At 40.1% G+C, this 19,612-nt stretch overlaps 1 protein-coding gene across 4 annotated transcripts in view; it reads right to left on the minus strand.

The window, feature by feature from the left end:
- Positions 1 to 19,612, minus strand: part of TRPM6 (transient receptor potential cation channel subfamily M member 6) — a 172,459-nt gene that overhangs the window by 33,161 nt on the left and 119,686 nt on the right. For all 4 annotated transcript variants that reach the window (XM_036991352.2, XM_073228659.1, XM_073228658.1 and 1 more), the window contains 3 exons: positions 17,194 to 17,326; positions 8,929 to 10,070; positions 8,634 to 8,746 (listed from right to left, as the gene is read on the minus strand). In XM_036991352.2, the coding sequence (XP_036847247.2) occupies positions 8,634 to 8,746; positions 8,929 to 10,070; positions 17,194 to 17,326 (1,388 nt within the window). The remainder of the gene's footprint in view (positions 1 to 8,633; positions 8,747 to 8,928; positions 10,071 to 17,193; positions 17,327 to 19,612) is intronic.

Genomic DNA, 19,612 nt, shown 5'->3' on the forward strand with positions numbered 1-19,612 from the left:
CAAACGGAAATTGTGTAGGAATTCTATCTCTGTCATTTAGAAGTTACGTGAACTTGAGCAAATCACTTAACATCTATTAGCCCCATTCCCCTCATCATTAAAATAACGGATAGCCAGTAATAAAGGCTATCCTATGTACTTGCCAGGGACAGAGAAAAAAATGGGGTAAACTGATAAAATACAAATCAATAAACAAATGCAAGTTATTAGTACTTGACTCCAACTGCAATTCCTAATTGAATTCTGACCATGTTAACTATTCCAAAAATAAATCTAATTAAATTCATATTTCATGGGTTCCAGCAACTCATGGCATTTTCCCTGAAAGAAGCGTTTTCTTTATGAAGCTAAATCTCTCCCCCCAAAAGGTCATTTTACCTAATTAGTTTCTGCTTCTCATTCTAAAAATAGCTGAGGTGATTTTAGAAATGCATCCAGATTATTATATGGAAAAATGCATGTAGAATAGAAAAAAGAAGCAGGGCATTAAGATCATAAAAGGTGAAGTCCTGCCGAATTGCTAACTCAGGTCTAAGGCTTCCTAGTAGGAAATAAAAAGATTCACTAAATGAAGCTGAAAGCACAACATACAGATACAGAACTAAAACAGTGATTAGAGGGGATTTTATAGCATCAAATGCCTGTATTAGAAAAGAATAAAGTCTCAAATCAATAACCAAAGCTTCTACCTTAACAAAGGAGAAAAAAAAGAAAAAGTAAACCAAAAGTAAACTAAACAAATAATAAAGATAAGAGCAAAACCAATGAACTAGGGAAAAATCAATGAAGCCAAGAGCTTGTTCTTGAAAAGAACAATAAAACAAATAAACCTGTAACCATACTGATCATGAAACAAAGAGAAAACATAAATTTAAAATATTAGGAATGAGAGAAGTGATGTCACTACAGAACCCACAGACAATACAAGGATAGTAAGAGAATATCAGAAATGTAGTATGCCAATAAATTCAACAACTTAGATGGAATGGGTAAATACCTTGAAAGACACAATAGGTGTACTATTACAAAAGTAGACTTTGTAATTAAAAACTTTACCACAAAGATGCTTTCATTGGTTAATGCTACCAAATAATTAAGGTTGAAATAATACCAATTCCATACAAAATCACCCAGAAAAGTGAGGAAGAGGGAACAATTCCCGACTCATTCAATAAGGTCAGCATCACCTTGACACCAAAACCAGATAAAGACATTACAGGAAAAGAGAACCACTCCTCAAGAACACAGCCCCCCAGAGGGCGGAGCTAAGATGGCAGTGTGAGTAGGACAGTGGGAATCTCCTCCCAAAAACATATAAATTTTTGAAAATACAACAAATACAACTATCCCTAAAAGAGAGACCAGAAGTCACAGGACAACAGCCAGACTACATCCACACCCACAAGAACCCAGCGCCTGGCAAAGGGGGTAAGATATAAGCCCCGGCCCAGCGGGACCCGAGTGCCCCTCACCCCAGCTCCCAGTGGGAGGAGAGGAGTCAGAGCAGGGAGGGAGAGGGAGCCCAGGACTGCTAAATAGCCAGTCCTAGCCATCTGCACCCAGACTGCAGACACACAGTGTGTGGGGTGCTAGAAACTAGGGAAACTGGACAGTAAGAACTGTGAGCGGGTTCCTGCAGCCGGCGCCCCCAGGACAAAGAAAAGCAAGTGCTTTTTGAAAGTCTTACAGGGACAGGGACCCCACAGCTGGATGGAATCATCACGGGACACTTATCTCAGCAGCTGGGAATCCCGGTGAACTCCGGGCACCCTAACCCCCTGGACAGCAGCTCTGAGACCCCTCACGGCAATAAACAGCCCCCCCATCTGTTCCCACTCCAGTCCCCCTATAGCAGAGCAGCAGCCTGAGGCTAGCCACGCCAACAGCAAGGGAGCTGCCTCCATAGTGGCCGGGCAAGAAACAGAGACCCAGTCTACGTGCAACTGCCCAACACAAGCCGCTAGGGGTGGCTGTTGTCCCAGTAAAGAAAGGCCAGGAGCAAGTGGAAAGGGTCTTGGCTCTCCCAGCTGACAGATGAGTCAATAGCATACCACTACATCTATCAACATGAAAAGGCAAAAAATTTGATCCAGACCAGACTAACCCAGACATCTTCCACAACCTCCCCTGAGTAGGAATCTGGGGAGATAGATTTAACAATTCTTCCTGAAAAAGAATTCAAAACAAAAGTCATAACCATTCTGATGGACTTGCAGAGACATATGCAAGAACTAAGGAGGGAGAATACAGAAATAAAACAATCTCTAGAAGGACTTCAAAGCAGAATGGACGAGATGCAAGAGACCATTAATGGACTAGAAATCAGAGAACAGGAATGCAGAGAAGCTGATGCAGAGAGAGATAAAAGGATCTCCAGGAATGAAAGAATATTAAGAGAACTGTGTGACCAATTGAAACGGAACAATATTCGCATCATAGGAGTACCAGAAGAAGAGAGACAAAAAGGGATAGAAAGTGTCTTTGAAGAAATAATTGCTGAAAACTTCCCCAAAATAGGAGAGGAAATGGCCTCTCAGACCACAGAAGCACACAGAACTCCCATGACAAGGGATCCAAGGAGGGCAACACCAAGACACATAATAATTAAAATGGCAAAGATCAAAGACAAAGATAGAGTATTAAAGGCAGCCAGAGAGAAAAAAAAAGGTCACCTACAAAGGAAAACCCATCAGGCTATCATCAGACTTCTCAACAAAAACCTTACAGGCCAGAAGAGAATGGTATGATATATTTAATGCAATGAAACAGAAGGGCCTTGAACCAAGACTACTGTATCCAGCACGATTATCATTTAAATATGAAGGAGGGATTAAACAATTCCCAGACAAGCAAAAGTTGAGGGAATTTGCCTTCCACAAACCACCTCTACAGGGCATCTTAGAGGGACTTCTCTAGATGGGAACACTCCTAAAAAGAGCACAGAACAAAACACCCAACATATGAAGAATGGAGGAGGAGGAATAAGAAGGGAGAGAAATAAAGAATCATCAAACCGTGTTTATAATAGCTCAATAAGGAAGTTAAGTTAGACAGTAAGAGAGTAAAGAAGCTAACCCTGAACCTTTGGTAACTACAAACTTAAAGCCTGCAATGGCAATAAGTACATGTCTTTCAATAATCACCCTAAATGTAAATGGACTGAATGCACCAATCAAAAGACACAGAGTAATAGAATGGATAAAAAAGCAAGATCCATCCATATGCTGCTTACAAGAGACTCACCTCAAACCCAAACACATGCACAGATTAAAAATCAAGGGATGGGAAAAGATATTTCATGCAAACAACAGAGAGAAAAAAGCAGGTGTTGCGATACTAGTATCAGACAAAATAGACTTCAAAACACAGAAAGTAACAAGAGATAAAGAAGGACATTACATAATGTAAAGGGCTCAGTCCAACAAGAGGATATAACCATTATAAATATATATGCACCCAACACAGGAGCACCAATATATGTGAAACAAATACTAACAGAATTAAAGGAGGAAATAGAATGCAATGCATTCATTCTGGGAGACTTCAACACACCACTCACTCCAAAGGACAGATCCACCAGACAGAAAATAAGTAAGGACACAGAGGCACTGAACAACACACTAGAACATATGGACCTAATAGACATCTATACAATTCTACATCCAAAAGCAACAGCATACACATTCTTCTCAAGTGCACATGGAACATTCTCCAGAATAGACCACATACTAGGCCACAAAAAGAGCCTCAGTAAATTCCAAAAGATTGAAATCCTACCAACCAACTTTTCAGACAATAAAGGCATAAAACTAGAAATAAACTGTACAAAGAAAGCAAAAAGGCTCATAAACACATGGAGGCTTAACAACATGCTCCTAAATAATCAATGGATCAACAATCAAATTAAAATGGAGATCCAGCAATATATGGAAACAAATGACGACAACAACAACACAAAGCCCCAACTACTGTGGGACACAGCAAAAGCTGTCTTAAGAGGAAAGTATATAGCAATCCACACATATTTAAAGAAGGAAGAATAATCCCAAATGAATGGTCTCATGTCACAATTATTGAAATTGGAAAAAGAAGAACAAATGAGGCCTAAAGTCAGCAGAAGGGGGGACATAATAAAGATCAGAGAAGAAATAAATAAAATTGAGAAGAATAAAACAATAGAAAAAAATCAATGAAACCAAGAACTGGTTCTTTGAGAAAATAAACAAAAGAGATAAGCCTCTAGCCAGACTTATTAAGAGAAAAAAAGAATCAACACACATCAACAGAATCAGAAACGAGAAAGGAAAAATCATGACGGACCCCACAGAAATACAAAGAATTATTAGAGAGTACTATGAAAACCTATATGCTAACAAGCTGGAAAACCTAGGAGAAATGGACAACTTCCTAGAAAAATACAACCTTCCAAGACTGACCCAGAAAGAAACAGAGAATCTAAACAGACCAATTACCAGCAATGAAATTGAAGCAGTAATCAAAAAACTACCCAAGAAAAAAAACCCCGGACCAGATGGATTTACCTCGGAATTTTATCAGACATACAGAGAAGATATAATACCCATTCTCCTTAAAGTTTTCCAAAAAATAGAAGAGGAGGGAGTACTCCCAAACTCATTCTATGAAGCCAACATCACCCTAATATCAAAACCAGGCAAAGACCCTACCAAAAAAGAAAACTACAGACCAATATCCCTAATTAATGTAGATGCAAAAATACTCGACAAAATATTAGCAAACCAAATTCAAAAATACATCAAAAGGATCATACACCATGACCAAGTGGGATTCATCCAAGGAATGCAAGGATGGTACAACATTCGAAACTCCATCAACATCATCCACCACATCAACAAAAGGAAGGACAAAAACCACATGATCATCTCCATAGATGCTGAAAAAGCATTCAACAAAATTCAACATCCATTCATGATAAAAACTTTCAACAAAATGGGTATAGAGAGCAGGTACCTCAACATTATAAAGGCCATATATGATAAACCCACAGCCAACATCATACTGAATAGCGAGAAGCTGAAAGCTTTTCCTCTGAGATCGGGAACAAGATAGGGATGCCCACTCTCCCCACTGTTATTCAACATAGTACTGGAGGTCCTAGCCACAGCAATTAGACAAAACAAAGAAATACAAGGAATCCAGACTGGTAAAGAAGAAGTCAAACTGGCACTATTTGCAGATGACATGATATTGTACATGAAAAACCCTAAAGACTCCACTCTAAAACTACTAGAACTAATATTGGAATTCAAAAAAGTTGCAGGATACAAAATTAACACACAGAAATCTGTGGCTTTCCTATACACTAACAATGAACTAATAGAAAGAGAAATCAGGAAAACAATTCCATTCACAATAGCATCAAAAAGAATAAAATACCTAGGAATAAACCTAACCAAGGAACTGAAAGACCTATACCCTGAAAACTATAAGACACTATTAAGAGAAATTAAAGAGGTCACTAACAAATGGAAACTCATTCCATGCTCCTGGCTAGGAAGAATTAATATTGTCAAAATGGCCATACTGCCCAAAACAATACACAGATTTGATGCAATTCCTATCAAATTACCAACAACATTCTTCAATGAACTGGAACAAATAGTTCAAAAATTCATATGGAAACACCAAAGACCCCAAAGAGCCAAAGCAATCCTGAGAAGGAAGAATAAAGTGGGGGGTATCTTACTCCCCAACTTCAAGCTCTACTACAAAGCCACAGTAATCAAGACAATTTGGTACTGGCACAAGAACAGAGCCACAGACCAATGTAACAGAATAGAGACTCCAAACATTAACCCAAACATATATGGTCAACTAATATTCAATAAAGGAGCCAGGGACATACAATGGGGAAATGACAGTCTCTTCAACAGATGGTGCTGGCAATACTGGACAGCTACATGTAAGAGAATGAAACTGGATCACTGTCTAACCCCAAACACAAAAGCAAATTCCAAATGGATCACAGACTTGAACGTAAGTCATGAAACCATAAAACTCTCAGAAAAAAACATAGGCAAAAATCTCTTAGACATAAACATGAGTGACCTCTTCTTGAACATACCTCCCCAGGCAAGGGAAACAAAAGCAAAAATGAACAAGTGGGACTACATGAAGCTGAAAAGCTTCTGTACAGAAAAGGACACCATCAATAGAACAAAAAGGTATCCTACAGTATGGGAGAATATATTCATAAATGACAGATCCGATAAAGGGTTGACATACAAAATATATAAAGAGCTCACACACCTCAACAAACAAAAAGCAAATAATCCAATTAAAAAATGGGCAGAGGACCTGAATAGACAGTTCTCTAAAGAAGAAATTCAGATGGCCAACAGACACGTGAAAAGATGCTCCACGTCGCTTGTCATCAGAGAAATGCAAATTAAAACCACAATGAGATATCACCTCACACCATAAGGATCGCCATCATCGAAAAGACAAACGACAACAAATGTTGGCAAGGTTGTGGAGAAAGGGGAACGAACCCTCCTACACTGCTGGTGGGAATGTAAATTAGTTCAACCACTGTGGAAAGCAGTATGGAGGTTCCTCAAAATGCTCAAAATAGAAATACCATTTGACCCAGGAATTCCACTTCTAGGAATTTACCCTAAGAATGCAGCACTCCAGTTTGAAAAAGACAGATGCACCCCTATGTTTATCGCTGCACTATTTACAATAGCCAAGATATGGAAACAACCTAAATGTCCATCAGTAGATGAATGGATAAAGAAGATGTGGTACATATACACAATGGAATATTACTCAGCCATAAGAAAAAAAACAGATCCTACCATTTGCAACAACATGGATGGAGCTAGAGGGTAGTATGCTCAGTGAAATAAGCCAGGTGGAGAAAGACAAGTACCAAATGATTTCACTCATATGTGGAGTATAAGAACAAAGGAAAACTGAAGGAACAAAACAGCAGCAGAATCACAGAACCCAAGAATGGACTAACAGTTACCAAAGGGAAAGGGACTGGGGAGGGTGGGGGGGAAGGGAGGGATAAGGGTGGGGGAAAAGAAAGGGGCATTATGATTAGCATGGGGGGCACGGGGAAGGCTGTGCAACACAGAGAAGACAAGTAGTGATTTTACAGTATCTTACTACACTGATGGACAGTGACTGTCAAGGAGTATGTTGGGGGGACTTAGTGAAGCGGGGAGCCTAGTAAACATAATGTACTTCATGTAATTGTAGATTAATGATACCAAAATAAAAAAGAACACAGTCCCCCAAAAAATCACAAAATGAATACAGCATATAAATAACAATAACACATCAAAAATAAATAACACATCATGATGAAGCGGGATGCATCCCAGCCAGGTTGATTTAACATTCTAAACATTGATTCTAACATCACAAAATTAACATAATTTTCATGTTTAAGGAAAAAGGAAAAACCATCTGATCATATTAAGTAGGTACAGAAAAAGCACTTAACAAATGCCAACCTCTATTAATGATACAAATTTTCAAAGAACTGAGAATAGAAAAGAACTTTTTGATATTGATACTATCTGTATTCCAGGGAGAAAGGAAGTAGGGGATAAAGAAAGGAAGTGGGGGAGGAGAAAGAAGGAAAGAAAAAGGAAAGAGAAGAGGAAGGAGGGAGGGAGGAACCCCAATCCTTGCCTATTACCATAGGCAAAAAGTAACTCAAAATGGATGCTAGACTCAAATATAAGAGCAAAAACTATGAAAATCCTAGAACACATAAGAGAAAAATCTCAGTGATCCTGGGTTTGGAAAATTTGCTTGAACATGATGCAAAAAGCACAAGACTACAAAAGAAAAAAATAAAACACTGGGCTTTATCAAATTTAAAAAGCATATGCACTGTATAGGATAAGCCATTAAGAGAAAATAATTGCAAAACATATACCCAACAATGGGCTTGTATCTAAAATATCCATTAAAAAAATCTTACAACTTACTAATAAAACAACCCATTTTTTTTAAAGTAGACAAAATATTTGAACAGGTATATCACCAAAAAAGGTATATAGATGGCAAATAAGCACATGGAAAGATACTTAGCTGCACAAGTCACTATGGAAATGCAGATGAAACCACCATGAGATGCCACTAATGCACCCACAAATGTGGCTAAAACTAAAAAGACTGAGCATACAAAGCAGTGGTGAGGGTGTGGACTACTGGAATGCTCATCAATAACCACTCAGAAACTGGGAGTGGGAAGGTAATTGGTACAACCACTTTGAAAAGCAGTTTGGGAGTTTCTTCTAAAATTAAACCAATACCCACCATATGACACTGACATTCCACTCCTAAATATTTACCACAGAGAAAGAAAAACACATGTCCGCACAAAGACTTGTGCACAAATGTTCATAACAGCTTTGTTTGGAAGAGCCCAAAACTGAAAATAAAGCAAACGTTCTTCAACATGTGAGCTGATTAATGAATTGCAGCCTATCCACTCTTGTGACTCTTCAGTTTATATTTTCATTCCTTCCAGTACAACGCTATTTTATGTACCTGACACTTGACAATAAAGAGAAACCAAACTAAGCTAGGCCACTAGCTCATTTGCCAAAAAAAACATAAAAGACACTTACTGGCACCTGTAATCCTTCTGTTTTCTTCTTTTTCTTCGACAATCTCCTGTCCTTGAGTAGCATTTTTGCTTTAGTCCATGCTGACTCCCCTATCTCTGAGGATCTTGAAAGATCTGTAAGGGAAATGGTTTATATGAGAAAGTTTAAGATGTCATGGGGAGCCTTTTTTTTTCCCCAGAGAGGACTGAGAGAATGGGGAGAATGAGAATGCAGTCAGAAGTTTCAGCCTTTTAAAAATAATAGCAATGCATAGGATTTTTAATGCTGGCTTTAATAAAAAAGGTTTACTTCTTACTTTTAATCTTATAGATCCTCGGTTCCTCCTCCTTGTGGAATCTCAAACTATGACTCCTAATGTAGGCCCTGTCTCGGCAGAGAGGATTGATCCAACAGGACGTGTTCGGCTGGAGCCACGGTCCCACCTCGGAGGAATCACTACTCCGGGCCAGTCCTGTTGAGCTGTCAGACAGGGATCTGGCCCGGACCCGCCTCTGGCATTGTCCACTCTGATCAGAGTCACTGTTACAAGTGGAGCCCCAGCAGGATGGCCATCTTCCCTTGATGCTAAACACACCAGTTTCATCCCCTTCAGAAAATGCCCAGTTCACATATCCACCTCCAGTTTGCAGGCTCTCGGCTTGGGAAGGGAGGGAGGTCACTTTCACAGGTGCCGGTGTACCAATCAGAGTGGGTAGAACTTGCTCCCCCTGGTCTTGTCTGGTTAGTATCTGAGCAACTGACTTGTACTGCTCCTTGGGTCCAGACATGGAGCCCTGGGATTGGACAACTGGGGTGTGCCAAGACAGATGAATGGGGTCCTCCCCCTGAGTAACCTGTTCAGTGGTCAGCACATCTGTACCTGCTTCCAGAGATGGTCTGGACAGAGGCAAGTCCATTTCTGCAGAAAAAGGAACTTGCTTTAGATAAGATGGGACCAGGAGAAACTGGCCGTACTTTGGATATGTTTGCCTGTGAAGGGACACCCCAGAGGGAACTATACTATTTTCTGTCTCTTGCTCTTTCTGGTCCTCTCTTACATTTAAAGCCTCTCTCTGACTGTCTGTAATCTCAAGAAGTGGCCTCCTCTGCACTCTTGGTGGATACTGGCCTCGGGCCAGACTCCGCAGCAAAGAAGGAGGCATGCTATAATACTGGTATTTCTTCTCCCCAGGGATCTCCACGCTGCCTAGAACCTCTGCACAGATGACATTGCTCCAGCTGTGGGGAAGTTTTCTGCACGTAGAATGCTTTCTGTTGGCCAGGAGAGCCTCATCCTCTTGTAAGGTGTCAACAGCAGAAAGGATTTTTAGAGTATCCACTGTCAGGGCAGAGAGGTCCTGCAGGTGCCCCACCTGGCTGTCCAAAGACAGTAAGGAGTCCTTTATAAAAGACACCTTGTCATTCATTTCTTTCAGTTGGAAGTACATATCTGTAACCCTAATGGTGAAGGGAGAAAGAAAACCAATACACACATTAAACCAGTGGGAATTTGCCATGCTCTCTTCTCACCCAGCTTCCATTATTAGGAGGCTCCTCAGCCCCCTGCTTCCCAACATTGGGTGTGTCTTCTGCTTTCCTATCTTTCCAACATATACTCTCATTCCAGGTGATCTCACCTACTCCTATAATTCCCACCACTGTCACCTCAGTGAGGAAGAAGTACAAATCTACATTTCTCTCTAATATTTCAGAGCTACATTTCCAGCTTCCTGCTACTTATCAATCCAACCATTTCATGAACCAGACCATTTGTATTCATGAATATATTCATTAATTTATATGACAAGCATTTGAATATCTCCTATTGGCAAGTACGGTGTTATTTTGGTAGGAAAAGGAGATCCCAAGGAAGAAACCCGGACGACAGGAACAGAGTCAATAATCAAATATGTAATTAGGAAAAAAAATCAATATTATAAAGAAAATATTCAAGTTTACAATTCAAACAGGATTCCCAAGTTTCAAATAAAACCCATTTTAAGAGACCTACATTTAGAGAAAGCCTGAGGAACAGTTTTAAAATTATTTTGAATACTTTAACCCAACATGATGATGTCCAGCCACTGGTTCATGCAGAAGCATCTTTAGCTATGTAAGTTCAAAAGTCAATGGCAAGGAGAGTCAAATTAAATGTAATAACTGATTCATTTAAAGAGAAAGAGAATGCAGAAAACAGTCAATACTTATCTGTATATATCTCTGTATGTGGGAGGGTTTTGTTTTGTCTCCCCAAAAACAGATAACCTGAAGTCCTAACCCCTATTACTCCCAGAATGTAACCTTATTTGGAAACATGGTCTTTATAGAGGTAATCAAGTTAAAATGAAGTTCTTAGGGTGGGCACTAAGCCAATAAGCTGGTATCCTTATAAAAAGGGGAAATTTGTACACAGAGGGAAGACAATGTGAAGATACACAGGGAGAAGATGGCCCTGTGATGGAATGATGCATCTAGAAGCCAAATCACACCAAGGATTGCCGGCAGCCACCGGAAGCTGGAAGAGGCAAGGCAGGATTCTCCCCTAGAGCCATCAGAGAAGGCACGACACTGCTGATATCTGGATTTTAGACTCTGACATCTCGAACTGTGAGACAAAATATTTCTGCTGTTTTAAAACACCCAATTTTTGGCACTTTGTTATAGTAACCACAGTAAACTAATGCAGTTATCTAAGGTCAACAAGTAATATAAGAAATGACAAAATATACCAGATTTGGTTACACAAAAATGTAACACAAAATTTTAAAACAAAAAAATTCCTTGGAACCTATTCTAACAAATATGATGAGGTGGTTGTATTCCTTAATAAATCAAAAGCTTTTACAAATTGTTGCAGAAAGAAAGAATTGAAAAGACTCCAAAGCACAATGAACAGACAATTCTCAAAAGATGGAACACAAAAGACAAGGAAACATGGTAAAATATTAGGTAAGCAGACAAATGGAAATTAAGACCACAATAAGTTCCTCTACACTATAACAAGTTTTTTAACCCAGAAAAAAATTTTTAAAGATTAAAATGACTCAGTGGTAGCAAGAATGCAACTTTCAGACATTCCATTAGGCAATAAAGATAAAGAGACTATAATTTCACCATGTTAATGCAGGCAGATACTCTTTACATTATGAGAGAGAAAACCATGCAGCTATTAAAAATTATACTTATATTGTTGATAGTAATTTCCTTTCGCTATTTCTGGTTGTGGGAGCGAGGATATAGATATCTGTTATGTTCAGCATTATGTTCTTTTAAATTTGGTATAAAAACTTTGTAAGTAAAGAAACAATAAAAGTTAAAAATATGCCCACAAAGAACATTTAATTATTTGAAGAAATGGTTTTTGATGTACGAGGGGGTAAAAAACAAAATACATACTTCTACAATTTTAGCTAAAAATATGTAGAAGAATAAATGGGAAAAGACCAAAAGTGTTCTTTCACAATGGGCTCTGGATTATGGCACTGTTTTTGTCTTTCTTTTCTTCCCATTTCATTCTTTTACTTGGAGGAGAGTATACTTCCCAATTTCTCAGTAATGAAAACCTCTGATAAACAGGAATAAAGTAAAAAACAACAAAAGAAGGGATCTAACGAATGATATGGCTGATACGACCATATGTGGAAATAAACAATGATCCCAGTCTTATTTAGAGGCTGGAAGAGGCAGTGACTATACTATGAAGAACTGAGCACTCCGCTAGAGCAAGCACTTCCTAAAACACTTAGACATCCCTTTTCGACTCATGGATTGAGAAATCCTCCACTTCTTTCCAGGAGCCTTGCAGATAGGAATTAAAGAATAAAGAGGTGGTTTTCATGTTAGTCTATGTGGGAACTCTCTCTTTCTTACTTCTGTTATAGAATTTAACTCTGTAACTCAACAGAGGCTTAGTAAATACTTCCTGACCTTTCTGGAACCTGCAAAACTGGAACTGGCAAAGATGATGAGTGAAAGAGCATAAGACCTTATGCTATGCATATTACCTTCGAAACATGCCTAATTAGAGACTCTCCATCAGCTCACTGTTTCATCTGATTCAAAAACAGTACAGTCTGAACAGCAGTAATGGAGACTCATCAGGTCCCATTAACAGCAGTCCCAGGCAATGGATACAAGAGAAGCCAGCAGCTAGTCACAGCAGCAGGTAACATGCTACAACAGAAACCCGTTAGACTAATAACCTGCTCACCCCCAAATAGGGTCCACTTACTTTTATAGGCACTTATTTTCTAAAGCATTATGTCCCCTGAAACCTATTTTAGTTATATTCCTCAACCACCAGCTACATCAATGTAGACTTTCAGTCATTCAAGGCACAAAATAGATTCTTACAATTTTAGTTTCCCTTGCGCAAGGTTTGAGCGTGGAGGGAAGACCAGTATGGTTGTTTGTCATGGGACTTTGGACAAATTAGTTTAAAATAAGATTATAACAAATACAATTATAATTATAATGTCCACTGAGTGCTATGTGCCAGACATTCCAAGTCGCTACATTTATTTTATTTAATCCACATGAGAACCCTATAAGGTAGGCATTAATGTTGTCCTTTTCATAAAAAGAGGGCAGGTCACATGGCCACTCATCACCTGCTCAGGCAAAGAGTGCGGCTTCAAACCCAGACGGTCTGACTCCACACTCAGTGGCCTTTACCCCTGCCCTCCGGCACCTCTCAGCAGTAACTCAGGAATCTAAGCAAGTTCGGTCGGAATCCTAGAGTCCTGTGATGTGCTGAATGAATTACGTTAACCTTTCCATGCTGGAAGGTGTTCACAAATGTTCCTCAGTAAGGTTTCATGATGAAATAATGATTGAACCGGCTCAAGCTGAGTCACAACATTAATTTTTTTTTAAAGTAGCATTTCCCAGATGTAATGTACCCAAATGTGCTTACTATGGAAGAACACCTAATTAACATCTTACTCCAGAGGTAGAAAGGAAAATGCTGACTTACACTCCTTGTGTCAAAAAACAGCCAGTGTTCCAAGCAGAGAAACCAAGATATAAAACAGCCTTACTAAGTTCTCATCTTCTAGTCTCATAACTCACTCCACTCTGTGAGGATGTAGGTGACCTCTTCCTTAACAGGTAGGCAGGCATGCAAATCTCCTAATCTCCTTCCCTTTCCCTTCCCTCTTCAAACTGCTGCTCAGGTACTGCAGGAAAATATTCCTTCCTCCCTCCCGTACCTCATTTGTCAGCTCTCCAGAAGACACCTAACAGGGAAGACCATGGAAGATGAGGACTGTTGAGATAGAGCTGTCAAGAGGGAAAACTGATTTGAGGTTAAATAAGGGCTTCATACTCAAATGCTAGAGCCCTTGTAAGCATCCAAATATTTATTGGAATCTATATACCCATCAACCTTCTAATCCTTCTCTACTCAAACCCCAAGAAAATGATCAAGAGAAATAGAATGGTATATGATGATTGATGGTGTTAGATTTATCATCATTATTGTATTACTTATTTTTAAATAATACAAGTCTGTTTCTCAACCTTTCACTCTATATTCAATTGACTCATAATAATATCATCCTCTCCTAGTTTTCCTTATACTCCTCTGATGGATTCATTTTAGCCTTCTCCACGGGTTCCTCTTCCTTGGTCCATTACACACCTGTTAGCACCCCTCAAGGTTCAACCCTACGTGCCCTGAGTTTCCTCAGTCTATTTGTTTCCTGGGCATCATTGTGTCTTCTGTCACAGTTTTATATATATTTTTTACAATAGGCAGATGACTAGATGTCTAGTTCAAACTTTGCCCCAGGCTTCCGATGCCTACATTTGAAACCTACCAGACATCTCTGGATGAATTCTCCACAAAAATCTCAAGCTCAACACAATCCACAACACATTGCTCCCCCTCCCCATGTCTTCTTTCTGTGTATAATGTATAGAAGTGGGCTCTGCTCTGAGTCATCCTGAACTCCATCCTCACCCCTTAGCTTCACATCCAGCCCCTAACTCCCCTCATGAATTTCCTTTCTAAACATGTCATTATTTATCCCCTCTGCTATTGTCTGAGTGTTCGTGTACCCCCAGAATTCATGTCAAAATCCTAGCCCCCAGAGGTGATGGTATTAGCAGGTGAGGCCTCTGGGAAGTGATCAGGTCATACTGGTGGAACCTTCCAGAAAGAGTTTATGGAAGGACCCAGAGGCTCTCACCCTTCCTGCCAGATGAGGACACGAGGAGTCTGCAACCCAGAAGAGGGCCTCACCAACCATGCTGGCACCCTGATCTCAGACTTCCAGCCTGCAGAACTCTCTGCTGCGTACAAACCACCCAGTCTCTGGCATTTCGTTGCAACAGCCCAGACTCAGAAACCCTCCTTTCAATCCCACCACCACTAGCTTGGCTGGTCCCTGGGACTCATCCCACTTCATCCATCTCCCTAGTTTCCATTCTGACTCCCCAAATCTATACTGTAAGTGAAGGAATCTACCTACAAGGCAAATCTGTCCACTTAGTTTATGGTATAAAGGAAGGGACTCTCCATGACCTTGTCCCCATTCCACAATCTGGGGAAAAGATGGAGGCGGGCATCCCATCTTATCTATTATTCCCCTTTTCTTAAGATTTGGAAGGGAATATGTATTTAAAAAGAAATTACACTCATAGTTTGGGAGCCTATAATAGTAGGTAACTTTCTCTGCACCTTTACTAAACACCAGGGCTCTGCTGTGTAGTTTGTTATTTCCTCATGTAATCTCTACAACAGCTCTAAGAGGTAGGTCTTTTTTGTGACCATTTTACAGATAAGAAAATAAAGGTATAGAGTAAATTTGCCCAAGAGCATATAACTAGTAAGCCGCAATAGCAGGTCTTCATCCTGGCTCCATAAACTCCTATCTGGGTATATATTTCACACAACACGGAGAACCAAGCTGGCCCACAGGACTCGGTGAGCATAACTGTAAAGGAGGCAGAATGTGCAAGAGACAGAAAGGAAAAGGAAGGCTCCTGGAGCTCTGACCTAAAGATATTATTTCAGTGAAATAGAATTTCGTGGGCTCATGAATCTGATATTCAATTTTTTATTATTATAATTTGATCTGAAATTAGATCAGCTACCTAAACACATATGTACAGAAATACGGTATCAGTAGAAAAGTCCAGAAATAGGACTTACGCCGGTAGTAAACCATTTAGAAAGCTCTTAATGTGATTCAGCTTTAAATAAGGCCATATTTAAGGACTCACTATCAATCTATTTGGATATCAGAAAAATATACATATACATAATTAGGTATAACATTTCATAGGCCCATGTACATTTAAAAATTAAGGGACATTTTCAACTTTTGCCAGTTTGCTTCTAGCTACGAAAGCAATTCTGTTTTTTAATAAGCATACAATCACATGCAGTCCTCTGTATATTAACACAATGCCATGCACCCAGAGGCACCGCTACATCCACAATGGCTTTGATCCTACTACAGTTTCTGAACAGGTTCTCTTTCTCCAGCAAGCCTCCCCCTCTTCCCTCAAACCTCTGAGTGGTTTCCCTGCGCCGATCCGCAAACCCCGCAAACCCACAGGTAACCTCCCTGCTGACTCCGGGAACAGCGTTCTCGCACCCCAGCCGAATCCGGCGCGCCGGCCGGAGCCCGCCTTCCCCCAGCCTGGGGGGAGGCCGGAGCCTCCGCCAACGCCCCTTCTCGAGGACTGCCCTTCAACAAACCGCCTCCTCCCACCAGTGCCTACAGTTTCTCCCCCGCTAGTGCATCTTTGCCAGGGCCATACACATGTGTTGTGTTGTCTCCACTTGAAACAAAAAACCAAAGAGGCTCATCATGGCCCCAGGGCCCCGCTTCTTGCCTTCGGAGTAAAACCTCTCACAAAAGCTGTCTGTAATTGCCGCCTCCGCAGCCACCTGCCCTGCCCTGGTTTCAGCGGACTGCCAGGGCCTCTGCGGCCCCCCTGCCGGTCGGGCTCCGGAAACCGCCCGCCCCCAGGGCACCCAGCCCGCTGCCTTCCACCTGCTCCAGGCCTCCCTGCCGGTGCTCCTGCCACACGCGTCCACATTTGCTGCGCCTCCTGCCAGGGGTGCCCTCCCACGGGGGATCTTTGCCTGGCCCACCTCCTCAAACTGAGGTTCCTCAGCAACTTGGCAAGCTCGGAGTGACCTTCCTGCCCCAGGCCACCCAAAGCCGTCCACCCCACCCCCCAACTCTGGCAGGCCCCTGGCCACAATCTTTCTCTATTCCCTTATACTGCTTTCTTTTTCTGAATCACTCTCCCACTGTCTGACATTAAACTGCATAATTTTTTATGTGTCTCCTTGTTTATTATTTGTCCTCCACACACCCCCACCCCTCCACATACACAAATCGAAGTATAAATCATATGAAGGTAGGAATTCTTATATCCTGTTTAAGAGTGCCTAGAACATAGTAGACAATAAATATACATTGGTTACATAAATATCATTTGCTACCAGAGAAAGTTTTAGAGAACCTAAACTTTGGGGTTTTGAAAGTAGATATTTCTATTTCTTTTAGAATATGGTCTGGGTAGAAGTTTGGGGATGGAAAAAAACATATGTATCTTTTACCTTTCCGATGTTACTCGGATTCTTTCCTCACAACTACAATTCAGCCTTTCCCCCTTCTCATGGAAGTATTTTTCCACACATTGTTCTTCAAAATCATGAAGCTTTTTCAGATCCTCCTTACTCAGGTAGAGTTCTGTTGAAAGCAGTATGGCACATAAAGAGAATCATTCACCTTGAAAAGGAGTTGATGAAATGTATGAGCGCCAACACAAGTTCCACTTGTGTTGAAAATCCATAAACTGCAGCTCCTTTGAATAAAATTTGGCTGTTTTTCACACCGTATTTTTAATCTTAATGGGAAGTAGTATGCAGAAACAACTAGAAAAACCAGTCTGGGTCTTTCTTAGTTGTTCTACAAACAGGCATGAGAATTTGAAGATGGATCATGTGGAACAGATACTTTCTCTTCAATATTTTCATAGGTAAGAATGTTTGTACACAGTAAGGAAGATTTGCTATATTTATATGCATTTGGGGAAAGAATCTGGCAGTCTTTTCTTTCCCCCTGCCAACTGTTTAATCTATCAAAATGACAATGAGTAACCTATAGGTTAAAATCAAGTTTAGAGGAAATAAAAATCTGTTGAAATTAATCCAGGAAGTATAAGAAGGTTTTACCTGGTTACGCGGAGTCTGTATATACTAAGTCCTTTTATTGAAAAAAAGAGACATTTTTCCAGTCAACAGGCGAGGCTAACCACCTTCCTTGACCTAATTATAAATAACTCATTAAAAGACACATCACTTCATAATATTATGAACATAATGCAATTCTATGTCAAACTTCAGTGATAATAGTCAATCTACCATTCTGGCCCTCATTTTGATCTAACAGAAAACTACATCAGCATTTGAGCAAGTTTCCAATACTTGAAAAAATATATAAATGATGTTTCAAAAAGGGCAAAATTGGAACATTTTCTTCAGTCACCTAATGTGATGGGGAAAAAGAATCTTTAGAATTACCCAAATTTATTTTAAAAATTCAAATATTCTATTATTTCCCCCAAAAAATGAGAGGCGAAAATATTAACTTTAAATTGAAAAACATGTTTAATGGAAAAGAATATTCGGCCATAAAATATGTTCACAACTCAAGTGCACAACACTATCTGAATTTACGGGGTGGAAGAGTCTTTGAGATACTAAAAAAAAATCCAGTATCCCCACACCCGACTCCAAATATGAAAGGATCTCTTATGAGCAAGAAACTTTACAATTATGATGATTTGAAACTTTTGGATTCCTGAGAGTAAACAACCCGACGCGCAATTCCAGGGACAGGCGCAACTTGTAGCATGTGGAGTGTTCTTGTAACTGTCCACCAGGTGGCACTGCTGCCCCGTATGCAAACATCTTGATTCTCATGACAGTGGGTTGGAAGCAATCTCACAAAAATTCAGGAATTTTCCAGAACTCAGGGTGAACACACCTTTACCCATCAGAAAATTTACTTGAATTTTATATCAGAATCGTCCTAAAAGCACAGATTAAAGTGAGCCCAGGAAAGGATCTTTAGTATGGTGCTAGGACACGTGGACAAATCCCAGATAATTCCAGGATCTCTCAAGGGGTTCACACTCTACTATTACATTGCAGTGGTTCTGCAGCCGACCTCTGGGATGGCACCCTATCAGAAAGCTAAAAATTAGTGTAGTTATACACCTTTACATTAACTTCAGTTGGGCTCTGACTTCCTTGTAATGGCTGACTCTCTTGTAGGGAAAAAAATGGAAAAGAAATAAAAATCTCCAAAGTGACTCAAGAGGAGAAAAATATTTCACAGAGCCACTACCAGGAAGAGCAAAAGCATATCACCCTATCAACCTTGTAATAACACCTGCCTAACTAGCTTGTGATATATACATACTAAGGGCCCACAGAAATGTATAGATAGCCCACAATCCCTTATCTGAAACACCTGGAACCAGGTATGTTTTAAAATTCTGAATTCTTCTTTTCTGGTTTCAGAAAGGTAATATAGTGTGCATGTGTGATAAAAATGGAGTAAAATCTCTAGCTGGGGGAAAGGCAGTACCCTGAAATCAAACACACTATTTGCGCAGCAAAATTGATGAATATTCATGCTACAAGGGATAAAGAGAATAAATGGCTTCACATTGGTTCCATCAGCCTCCTCAGTCCAAGTATGTCTTTTCTCCAAATCAAGAAGAAAAAGGCTTTCCATTTTCAGAGGTATTTTGGAGTTAGGAACTGAGATAAATAAAGCATTGTGTATTCATGCCACCCATTTCCTGTCTGTCTAGGAATGATCTAGAAATGGGCCTAGTACCAAATGTGGAATTGCTTTAGAAGAGCGGCAGAAGACCTCTCTGACTGCTCTGTACCAGACATCCTGATGGCTTCCTAGGTAAGTGGAGAAAGCACAGGTTTTCAGGTGACATAAAGCCTTTACACA

This window comes from Manis javanica, chromosome 2 (genome assembly GCF_040802235.1).
Source record: "Manis javanica isolate MJ-LG chromosome 2, MJ_LKY, whole genome shotgun sequence".
In the NCBI taxonomy this organism is placed as follows: domain Eukaryota; kingdom Metazoa; phylum Chordata; class Mammalia; order Pholidota; family Manidae; genus Manis; species Manis javanica.